The sequence below is a fragment of the Schistocerca americana genome, chromosome 7 (assembly GCF_021461395.2).
Source record: "Schistocerca americana isolate TAMUIC-IGC-003095 chromosome 7, iqSchAmer2.1, whole genome shotgun sequence".
In the NCBI taxonomy this organism is placed as follows: domain Eukaryota; kingdom Metazoa; phylum Arthropoda; class Insecta; order Orthoptera; family Acrididae; genus Schistocerca; species Schistocerca americana.
This window is the reverse complement of record NC_060125.1, coordinates 159,611,883-159,624,180: the sequence shown is the minus strand read 5'-3', so window position 1 is coordinate 159,624,180 and position 12,298 is coordinate 159,611,883. Positions and strand designations below refer to the sequence as shown.

The following is a 12,298-nucleotide window of genomic DNA, read 5'->3' as shown; positions in this document are numbered from 1 at the left end:
GAAACACAAAATTATTGGCTGGGTTGAATTTTGAAGTGCGTGTGGTTTTACTGATCAGTAAACTTTGAATATTTTATTAAAATTTGTCTCGGTAAACAATTTATATTATTACCAGCAGCTGATAAACTGTGCATTTAATAATAAAGTTCTGGAATCAATAGTTTGGATAAATGTTCTAGATTTCACAGATGCGTGGTATATGTATTACGTATGTAAAGAAAAAAAAGAAGAAAAGAAATAAAGTATTTACTGTAGGATTGGGATTACAGCAAGTGGAGTGTCCCACCGTACCATGTTTCAAACAGTAACTGTTATCAGCAATGATTTGTGTGTGTGTGTGTGTGTGTGTGTGTGTGTGTGTGTGTGTGTTTTGAATTTAATTTTTTGCAGCTCACATCATTGCTTATTTAAAAATAAAAACGGTAGAAAATGGTTATGCCCCATTTACAAAATTTAACTTTTCAGTTTTATTTTGAACACTTTATTTTTGACTTCTAATCAACATATATTTACTTCTATAGAGCTGCTAAGAACATGGAAAAGGTGCCTCTCCAGTTTAGATGAAAAAGTTGGTAAGGTGAGGGCTGAAACATTTTGAGCAAAGGGCTGGAGAATATGATTAAGTGTACATTGAAATTAAATGCAAATACTTACGTACTGTAAATGATAAACTGGCTGCTGAGATGTTATTTTTTCCATGCCCTTATTGACATATCATCAAGTTAAGGTAAACTCATAAAAATCTGGTTAAGAAATATTGATTGAAAATACAGAAGTAATAATTTAGCATTATAATATTGTAAGCAAAAAAGTAGGAGAAAGTACGTTTTATAAGGGACAGTGATAGTGTAATCTGTATCTTATTATTTCAGTTATTTTATTAGCAGAATAGTTCATAAGAAGATAGTGCAAAGTCTCCAGGATGTAATGGCTACAGGTTTGGCTGCTTCTTTCTCTAGCAGATTTATGTACAGTGTGTGTGATCAAAATTTAGCAAATTTAAATTTCTGACACATTATTCTGCTGCCACGATGTGGTGCTCTACATTGCCAATTGTTTTTAGTAAAGAGTCGTAATCTCAGAATGGCCAAGATGTTGAAATGAAGTGCATAGATGTGATTGTAGGAGGATTTTGCAGTGGACGCTCAGCAGGAGATGTAATTCACTTTTTTAAATACCCATAATCCACAGTTTATGATGGCGTGAACAATTAGTGTGTACTGGCAGGGGTTCCTCACTTGAAAGAATGCATCATGAGGGCCCCTGAAGTCATTGAAAGAGCTGAAATGCTGATTTCATAGAATCCAAGCCATTTATGAGCAAAGATTGTAGGTGTAAGCAAATCAACAATGTGTGGAATTGACAAGTTGTATCTTCAATATAAATCAAACACATTGGAGGTAGTCTGAGACTACTAGAGCAGTGTGTGCCTGCTACTGACTGCCACTTTCTTTATCGTCATTGAAAAATGGTTTTGCAGAGTTAATAAGAATATCTTCTGAATAGTATTTTTATGGTAGAAATGACAGTTCGCTTGCACGCAATACAGAGTATGTATATGTTGGCAGAACTAAATTCCCAAGATCTTACATGTGCCAAGTGTTGGGTCCGAGGGTCATGCCATACCCCACATTTATTTTAAAACCAGTAAACGGTCATAACACAGTATATGCAAACGTTGTTTTCAGTGTTGTGAAGCTGTTAATGGAAACAGTGGCATCTGGAACTCTGTTTTCTAGAAAGATGGTACCCCAGTTCATACAAGCCATTTGACAAAAAAAAAAAAACTGGATCCCAGACAGTTTGTTTTTTGTCTAAGATATTTTTGCCTTTCCAACTGCCTAGATTTAAATCTTTTGGATTGTGTGTGGAGCATAGTCGAAAGAACCTCCAATGAATCTTGACATTCCAGTGTGGCTCTAACAAACCCTGCCATTAAAGCAGCATTTGCTGATGCTCTGATACATTATGTCATGCGTGTATGTGATTGACTGGTATTGGAGGCCATTAATCAAGACAAAGCGTGCTACATGAATGATTGTACTGTATATCCTGTAAACTGATCCTTTTGTAATATGTCGTATTTTTTCAATAAAATTATGTTAAAGAAGCTTTTGAATTTGTTCAGATTTTGGTGACATGCTCAGTATTTCTGCAGTAGCATTGAGGTGTGGGGGTGGGAACTAAGTAAAATGGCTCATGTTTTGGAAGTGAACCATACAGTGGGTCATTAAAGTTTGTTTTACTTTAGTAGTGTGTGTACATTTCAAGCCTGGGAATCAATGGATCATGCAACAACTCTGCACACTTCCTCTGCCTTCTGGCTGCTTCTTCAAGTAATGTGGAATTGGCAGTAAAACATTAACTCAGCACAATAGAAGTTGGTACATCACGTTTTTAATTTTGTGTGTCTGTATAAACCAAGTCCTGCGTTGCGCGATTTAAGTTTCAGCTGAATTTCAGTTGAAGTCACAGAGATCTAGAAACATTCGTCAGTTTTAACTGGTGCAAATATTTTCCATGATGTGGGTGGTTCAGTATCTGCTGCTGACATGACATCTCCACTTTCCACAGCTTTTTTAACATGGTATGAAGCAAAATTTTTTGTACATTCACCTTTAAATGGTTCAAGAATAGTAGTGACTAATTTGCTACATTTGTTTCTAAACAATAAAATGAAAAATTTTAGTATTTATCTGTTGCCAAATCATTACATATTCTTCTGACTTTTGTAGTTACAATGGGTGTCTTTAGTGATGGTGGAAATGCATAGATATGTTAATTGGCTTTCATGCAATTGACTCCAATTTGTGTAATATTTTCTAATTATGCAAATGATAAAAGAAAATTGAACACATTTTTACGTTGTGTCCAAAGAGAGGCCTTCTGTCTTGTAAAAGCGGGTATGAAAGAAATGGATATTATATGTACAACTCTTTAATTTGTACCTGTAGGAGGAGTGTCTTTCTTGATTAGCAGTGAGGTGAGAAGCACATTGGCAGATAGGTTTTCGTTTGAGAAAGACTATTTGCAGTAATGTAAGAGAAGAGTTAATGGAAACAGTATTTTCACCTAATTTTGTTATGACTACTTAAGGTCAGTTTAATGTCCATTTTTTAAATTAAATATATGGTCAGCCTGCTGCTGCTCATCATCATTTCTAAGCCATGCTTAGAAAAATGTACAGTCTTAGTGTCTTGTGCATAGTTTGTGAAATACAGAACATTAAGTAATGTTAGCCATAATAGTTATGTTAGTTTTGGAGAACTGAAATTTTGATTTCTTGCTACTACAGTAGTGTGAAGTGCTTTTCCTCTTAGGCAGAAATAGATAAATATTGCAGTTGCGGTATTGAAAAATAGATCAAACAAACTGTTATTTGCAATGAGAAAAGAGGTGTTACAGGAACAGCGCGACAGTGTAAAATTTAAGAGAGCTGCAGCTACAATGAAAGAAAGTGTTTTTATTGTATGAACAGCTTGTACTTGTATTCTACTGTATTTGGACAGAATAATGTAAAGTTTCGTTTATATTGTTCTTAATTCTAAGCTATATGCCACTTTCCTTCTGTATGGGCAATAATTTTCTTATTTTTGTAAAGGTGGAAGAGATGGACACAGAACATCTGGCAACACTTGAGAGACTTAGACAGAACCAGCGGCAAGATTACCTTCGGGGTTCTGTTTCAGGATCTGTTCAGGCAACAGACAGGCTAATGAAGGAACTCAGAGATGTGTATCGCTCAGACAGCTTTAAGAAAGGTAGTCAATTTTTGTTTTATGCCACAGGTTTCAATCTTCACTGGGGAGTGTTTTAGCAAATGAATGTTTGTAAGTTTTTATTTGTGGATTTCTATGTTAAGATGTTACTGCAAAATAATTTTGTTTCATATGCTGTGGGCTTTGACTGCTCGTACATAGAGTAAGTTCAAATGTTTTTCCTGAAGTTTAATGAATTATGTTGCGTATTTTAACTGTAGTCATCTGCTAATAAAGATTCCAAGGGATTTGAATTCAAATGGATTTGCCAATTTTAATCAGAGATAGAGGTAAAGAACAGTGTAGGAACTATGGTCTAAAATGTCACATTAGAAGACAGTTTTGGTACTATTGAAGCAAGGATGGTAATGAAAACTCTAAAAGTAAACTAATTGGATAGATAATAAATCTACTCACTAAGCAGTGGCGGAACACACGTTTAAAAGACGGTTGTAATTGGCAAGATCTCAAATCCGTGGCCCCTCCTTCAGGCAGGAGGGTTAAAGGGAAAAGAGTAATCTCTGTCTGCATATTACCATGTCCTCCACCTTTGAAGCTCTCAGGTTTTCAAATCTCGTGTGATACAGTCCCCAACAATGAGTCTTTCCTTCTCATCCAGTGCGGTAAGTCTCCCCTGACCTGTGATTCTGTGTGACTTCCCAAAATCTACCCCATTTCCTATACCTCTCCAGTCCTTTTCCTTCAACCTTTCTGCCTGAAGGAGAAGCCACTGGCTCAGAGAGGTTGCCAGTTACAACTGTCTTTTATGTGTATGTTCTGCCACTGCTTGGTGAGTAGATTTTTTTCCCATACTGTTAAATTACTTTGCCAATAATTGATTTTTTGTTGTTATAAAAGTAAACTATGTCTTTAATGGTATTTGTGATTTGGGGGAAGAGGGGGTCAGGGGTGTCATGTTGATTTCACCAGAGCAGTTTGGAAGTGAACAAAATAATGAGGTGGCAATTGGTATTTAAGATAGCCAGGCAAAGCTAGGAGAAATAAGTGAGTAAGCAGTAGTAGATTTTATTTCTTTTCGCACTTATTAAAATACTCCAGGCTATTACACTATGGTTGGATGAATGTCTTATTGGAAATTCAAATGACCACAGCACAATAAGTGGGAATATTTTAATAAGCGTGAAATTTATGGATGTGAAAGATTACAGTTTCCAACTAGTTTTTTTGTTGCACTTAAGTACTTGATAAAATTTGAAACAGCATACATATCTTTTCTGCCATTCTGGCTGCCACAACAGTGCGCACAGCGACCTGTATATGCATCAGTTGACACAGTACCTAATGCTTGGAAATGAACCTTCAGCGTTTCAAGTTTAGCAGTATTTGATTAAAAATGGAGTGTTGTGAATATGAATTCTTTCATGTTGTTGATGTTTTTCCTGTGTTGAGCATTGCACTTTGAAATGGTTAGAGCACCACTTTTGACACCAGTGGATGGCAGTAGTATCTTTGGGAGAAGGGGAGAACCACTGTTAGTATCCAGAGGGGGAAGAAATTTATTCTCCCATTCTTATTGTCTGTCCATTGCCCCATTTATACAATTTGTGCACACTAGGTGCAATGAGATAACATAACCTGGTTGTTCTGTCATCAGAAATATATTTATAAAAAAAAGTTTACCATAGGAAATAGCATTGTGCAGACAGCTACATAACGGAGATTAATCTGCCAATCTCAGTGCAGTTTAGGAGAGGCATTTTTAGGTTAACTAGGAGGGCTGTGTCAAGCCGGACTGTACACTTAATCTTCACATAATTGGTGTTTCATTTAGGCTTACACCATGAGCGACAGTACAAATACCCGAGCTCTGCAGTGTTCCAATAAGGTGGACAAGGAAGCAACTGAAGTGGAATGTGGATCAATCACTGACGACTGCATTGTCTGACACGTAATAATCATATTTGCAGAGTGCATGGGGCTAGGTTTCAATGCATATATCAGACACACAGTTCCACGAGTTCATTGGGGAAGTGTGGATCAGTCGTGTTTTGGGGTGCTATGATGGATGGAATCTAATAAGCACACACGTTTACAGACATGGAGATGGCGGCAAACTTATTTTGAGCAGTACCATTTGATCCCAATGTCATACATTTTTATCTAACCACCCACCGAAAAGCAGAAACATAGAGTTGCCAATAGGCACTCACATAAGGAAGAAAATTTGCTGGCTTTTGGAATTATCCTTCTACAAGCTACAGTAACACACACACACACACACACACACAGAACTTACTTGTCTCATGAAGGTCTTCACAGACAGGTGATACTCCCTTCCGCAAACACAGCCAACAAATGGATTTTCTGTGCCATATCCTGACACACCCTTAACACTTCCACAAACCACAAGAATCAGCTGCAAAGGAGCCCCCCCCCCCCCCTCCCCGATGTCCTACCTAAGATCCTTCCCACACCTCCTAAAGTGGGGTTCCATTACTCACCCAACCTATACAACATCCTAGTCCATCCCTATGATGATCCCACTCCCACCCCTTTGCCACACGGATCATAACCATTTCGCCCCCTGTGGGTTCAGGGGTTAGAATAGGCCCAAGGTATTTCTGCCTGTCGTAAGAGGCAACTAAAACGAGTTTCATACATTTCGGCCTTTATGTGATGGTCCCCTGTAATGTTTGACTTCCATTTTTCAAAATTTTCTTGAAGAACGAGCCAATTGGGGAAGGGTGCCGTACATGGTGTATTGTGTCCATTGTGCATTGACATCTTTAGCCCACTTTCTCATCGTCCCATGCAGTCCCGCCCATTCTCCTTCTCGTGTGCGAGGACACCTTTCTGGGTTTGTTTTCCACTGTGCACTATGAAGTGTTGATTTCTGCGTGGTGATGACCATGGACTTCTTTGCATCTGACATCCACCACAATAACCAGTCCGCTGTGTTGGGGCCGCCATGTACCCTGTTGGTTGTAGCCACCTGACCACACAGGGATCGCTCTGCTGATTCCTGCGCTGTTAACTCCCAACGTATGCCAAGGGGTAGATGCCCATCTGCCTGGGGCATCAGGACTCCCAGTAATGGCCATCCTGCCAGTTGCCCTTTGCTGCGGCTGGGTGGTGCATGTGGGGAGGCCCCCTGGCCGAAGTGGGTGGCATTAGGGTGGATGACACGCCATTAAGCATCATCTCTTGGTGGTGGTGAAACACCAGCAGTCTGTAAGCGTTCATGAGCTCAATTCAAGGCACAGAAGTATGACCCCAAATCGTGCCCTTCCCTTGCCACACCATGGGAGGAATGTCAGTCTAAGTATGGCAGTGGATCTTATTCGCCCCAGTACCTTGTATGTTCGTGAGCTAATGGGGAATCTTTCATGACGATGAAGCCTTAGTTTTTTGTTAAGCATGTAGAGGACAAGTTTGGGGAGGTGGAGGGCTTGTCCAAAATGAGATCAGAGTCAGTTTTGGTCAAAACAGCATCCTCTGCCCAGTCGCAGGAGTTACTCGCTTGTGACAAGCTGGGGGATGTTTCTTTAACCATCACACCCCATAAGAGCTTAAATATGGTCCAGGGTATCGTATTTCACAGGGACCTTGTTTTGCAGTCCGACGATGAGCTGCGCGCCAATTTAGAGCTGTGAGGTGTACATTTTGTCTGGCGTGTCCACCGGGGTCCGAGGATAATTATGTTGCCACCGGTGCCTTTATCTTGGCCTTCGAGGGTGATACATTGCCCGAGAAGGTCAAGGTGATTGTCTACCGCTGTGATGTAAAGCCCTATATCCCTCCCCCGATGTGGTGCTTTAAGTGCTGGAAGTTCAGCCATATGTCTTCCTGCTGTACTTCCAGCATCACATGTTGAGATTGCGGATGCCCATCACATCCCAATACTCAATGTGCCCCGCCTCCCATCTGTGTCAACTGCAGAGAGCACCAATGGCATTCCTCGTCAGAATGCAGGCTTCTCCAGAAAGAAAGGAAAAATCATGGAGTACAAGGCCCTGGACTGACTGACCTACACTGAGGCTAAGAGAAAATTTGAACGCCTGCATCCTGTGCGTATGACATCATCTTACGCCGCTGCTACAACAGTTCTGGCACCATCAGCTCTGCCAATCCAAGCCACCTCTCAGAGATGGGAAAACTACACCTGTGCCCTTGATGGCAAGGGGCGTTTCCCTCCCTGTTGCTCCTGCACCACCTATTCGGGAGCAACCCCCCCTCTCCCCCAACCATTGGTGATGCCCGTCCCCTCTTCTAAGCTGGAGAAGTGTAAGTCTTCTTCGGTTTCGCTCACTAGGAAGGGTTCCCTTAGGTCACTCCCATCCCAGGTTTCTGCTAGTGGGAAAGATGGCACCCGCCAGTGGCTGAAGAGCCCAAAAGCAGCTGGTTGTAGGGCTTCACACTCATCCTCTGTCATGGAGACTGAGCCAGTGAAGTCCCCGGTGTTACCATAAATGGCATGTTATCTACCGATGGAAACGCGATTGCCGAGCACTTTGCTTGAGCCTCTGTGTCGAAGAATTAACCCCCAGCCTTTCGCACACTCTAAAAACTGCGGCTGGAAGGGAACGTCTTCTCATCCACTAAACGCTGCAGTGAATCCTATAACGCCCCATTTTCAGAGTGGGAGCTACTCAGTGCCCTTGCATATTGCCCTGACACAGCTCCTGGGCCTCATCGGATCCACAGGCAGATGATTAAACATATCTCATCTGACTACGAGCAACGTCTCCTCGTCATCTTCAACCGGACCTGGTGCAATGGCATCCTTCCATCGCAATGGCGGGACAGCACTATCATTCTGGTGCGCAAACCCGGTAAAAACCCACTTGATGTGGAAAGCTATGGGCACATGAGCCTCACCAACGTTCTTCGTAAGCTGCTGGAACATATGATATGTCGGCGGTTGGGTTGGGTCCTGGAGTCACGTGGCCTGCTGGCTCGCACGTCAGGGCGGCTTCCGCCAGGGTCCCTCTAGCACTGATAATCTTGTGTCCATTGAGTCTGCCATCTGAACAACCTTTTCCAGACAGCAACTCCTGGTTGCCATCTTTTATGACTTACATAAAGCATAAGACACGACTTGGCGACATCATATCTTTGCCACATTGTGTGAGTGGGGTCTCCGGGGCCCACTCCTGATTTTTATCCAAAACTTCCTGTTGCTCTGTACTTTCTGTGTCCAAGTTGGTGCCTCCCATAGTTCCATCGATATCCAGGAGAATGGAGTCCTGCATGGCTCTGTAATAAGTGTTTCTCTATTTTTAGTAGTCATTAACGGTCTAGCAGCAGCTGTCGGGCCATCCATCTCACCTTCCCTGTATGCAGATGATTTCTGCATTTCGTACTGCTGCTTCAGTACTGGTGTTGCTGAGAGGCACCTACAGGGAGCCATCCACAAGGTGCTGTCATGGGCTGTAGCCCACGGCTTCCAGTTTTCAGCCGCGAAGTCGTGTGTTGTGCACTTCTGTCAGTGTCGTACTGTTCATCCGGATCCAGCTCTTAACCTTAATGATGATCCACTCACTGAGTGGAGACACATCGATTCCTAGGACTGGTTTTCAATGCTCGATTGACTTGGCTCCCCATCTTGGTCAGCTTAAGCAGAAGTGTTGGCAGCATCTCAATGCCCTCCATTGCCTCAGCAACACCAATTGGTGTGCAGATCGCTCTATGCTGCTGTGACTCTACAGAGCCCTTGTCCAGTCCCAAATTGACTATGTGAGTGTGATTCATGGTTTGGCAGTGCCTTCAGAGTTGCATTTACTCAACCCTGTGCACCACTGTGGGATTCAACTAGCAGCAGGAGCTTTTAGGACGAGTTCGGTGACCAGCGTACTGGTGGAGGCTGGTGCCCCTCCATTGCAGATCAGACGTGCGCAATTGCTCGCCAGTTACACAGCACACATTTGTAGTTCTCCTGAGCATCCGAATTACCGTCTCCTTTTCCCGCCTGCGGCAGCCCATTTCCCTCATCGGCCGCCCAGGTCGGGGCTAACCATTGCGGTTCATGTGCAGTCCCTTCTCTCTGAACTGGAGTCCTTCCCTTTATCACCTCTACTTGCAGTCCATTCATGTAGCCTCCATGGTGTACGCCTCGGCTGTAGCTTCGTCTGGGCCTTACATGTAGCCTTAAGGTCTCAATTAACCCTGCGGCTCTCAGCTGTCACTTCCTCTCGATTCTTGACGTGTTCCAAGGCTCTGAAGTGGTTTACACCGACGGCTCTATGGCTGATGGTCGAGTTGGCTTTGCCTACATTCATGGTGGCCATATCGAACAGCATTCTTTACCCAATGGCTGCAGTGTATTCACTGCAGGGCTGATGGCCATTTCTCGTGCACTTCAGTATCTCCGTTCATGCCCTGGGGAGTCTTCTTTTATGTACTGACTCCTTGAGCAGCCTGAAAACTGTCGATCAGTGCTACCCTCATCTTCCTTTGATAGCGTCCACCCAGGAGTCCATCCATGTCCTGGAACTGTCCAGTCATTCAGTGGTGTTTGTCTGGACCCATGGTCACATCGGAATCCCAGGAAATGAACTTGCTGGCAGGCTGACCAAACAGGCTACACGGAAACCACTTCTGGAGATGGGCATCCCTGCAACTGACCTGCATTTGTTATTACGCCACAAGGTTTTTCAGCTTTGGAAGACAGAGTGGCAAAATCTCTGTATGCACAACAAACTGCGAGCCATTAAGGGGGCCACAAATGTGTGGGAGTCCTCGATTAGGGTGTCTCGCAGGGACTCTGTGGTTCTCTGCAGGCTCCGCATTGGCCATGCATGGGCGACCCGAGGCTACCTCCTGCGCCGTGAAGACCCACCTCAGTGTTGGTGCGGTGCCCGGTTGACAGTGGCCCATATTCTTCTGCTATGTCCTCCTTTGCTGCCCTATGACTTCATCATCGGTTGCCGGACTTATCATTGATTTTAGCAGACAACACCTCATAGGCTGATTTGGTTCTATGTTTCATCCGTGAGGGTGGGTTTTATCATTCGATCTGAGTTTTAGCACCTGTCCTTTGTCCTTCTGTGTCCTCCACCCTAGTGCTTTTAGGGTGAAGGTTTTAATGTGTTGCAGGATGGCTGGCTTTTCATTTTTATGTTCATGGTCGGCCAGCCACTGTAATCTGCTTTCTTGTTTTACTCTCTTCTAACTGTTTCCTGCATCTCTGTTGTTCTCTTGTCCTCTTTTGTTCCTTTTAGTGTTCGTTGCCTCTCCTTCGTTCTTGTGGTCTTTCCTTTCTTTCTGTTTTGTGTTATATGTCTCGTCTATTTTATTCTCACACTTGGGGCGTTGTTTTATTAGGAACAAGAACTGATGACCTCGTAGTTTGATCCCTTTCCCCCTCTTTTAAACCAACCAGTCATAGCCATTTCGCCGACCGAGGTGCAAGATCTTACCAGATCCGCCCACCCAACACCACCAATTCCAGTCCTGTCATAGGCTTATTCTACATCATTAGAGGCCAGCCCACCTCTGAAAGCAGCTATGTCATATACCAACTCTGCTGCAAACACTGCACAGCTTTTTTGTCGGTATGACAACCAATCAGCTGTCCACAAGTATGAATGGCCACTGCCGAACTGGTGCCAAAAACAAAGTTGATCAGCTGGTGGCACTATGTGCAGCAGAGCACAGCATGTTCAAAAACAGTGGCTGCTTCACAACCGGGCCTTCTGGGTCCTTCTTCCCTGCACCGTTAGCTTCTCTGAACTACGCAGATAGGAGGTCTCCCTACAACTCATCCTCCACTCCTATAATTGTTTTGGCCGCAATCTTGAGTAACCCTCTGTCCCCACACCTTCCACTCAATGGTTTCTCCTTCCTTCCTTCGTCATGTCATGCCCCTCCCAATTCACATCAACTTCAGCGTGTGCTGCTCTCCGCCAGTGCCTAAAGTTGTGCATTACAAGCCTAACCTATATACCTGCCACCTCTCACTTCCACATTCCTAGCTGGCAAATTGACTGCCTCTTTCCAAGGTGTCCACCCAGGTGGCTCACAACTGTCTTGTAAGTGCTTGGCTACCAAGAGCCACTAGCCTTTGCAACATTACTACCTTTCCTTGCTGCAAGCTTATACTTCCACTATCTCTTTCCCCACTGCCTCTCCATCGGATGGTTTTTATGGTGCAAACTCTGCTTGGACCTGGTCCATGATTTGGGATGCATGTTTCCATTTCTGGCACTTTCTTCAACCTTTCATTACATAAATACATTGTCCTCATTGTTAGGTATGACTTGCCACCAATTTTCCAAGTCCTCCAGAAGTGTGGATTGTGCAGGGAAGCTTGCCCAATGTGGTGTATGCTCCACCTTTCTGTCTTTCCATTTTTGTACCCTTCCCTTTAGTAATGTAGTACACCCAAAACCCAGCAAGGTAGCCATTCCATTATGTGTGCATGCGGGTGCAGGGGTCATAAAGTACCTGCACAATGGTAATCCCCTGACCACATAGGGACCACACTGTTGTTTCCAGAGCTGAGAACTCTCGCTGTATACCAAGCAATATATGCCAGGGCACCTACGGATTACTGTCCAGGTGGCTGTTGCTAGGTGGCG

General features: G+C 43.5%; 1 protein-coding gene across 3 annotated transcripts in view; it reads left to right on the top strand.

Annotated features, from left to right (window-relative positions):
* The window catches only part of LOC124621948 (ubiquitin-conjugating enzyme E2 Q2), a 71,962-nt gene that overhangs the window by 19,437 nt on the left and 40,227 nt on the right, over positions 1-12,298 (top strand). For all 3 annotated transcript variants that reach the window (XR_006980590.1, XM_047147464.1, XM_047147463.1), the window contains exon 4: positions 3,602-3,761. Coding sequence is in view for 2 of the 3 variants with exons in the window: in XM_047147464.1 (XP_047003420.1) it covers positions 3,602-3,761 (160 nt within the window). In the remaining variant the exon portion in view is untranslated. The remainder of the gene's footprint in view (positions 1-3,601; positions 3,762-12,298) is intronic.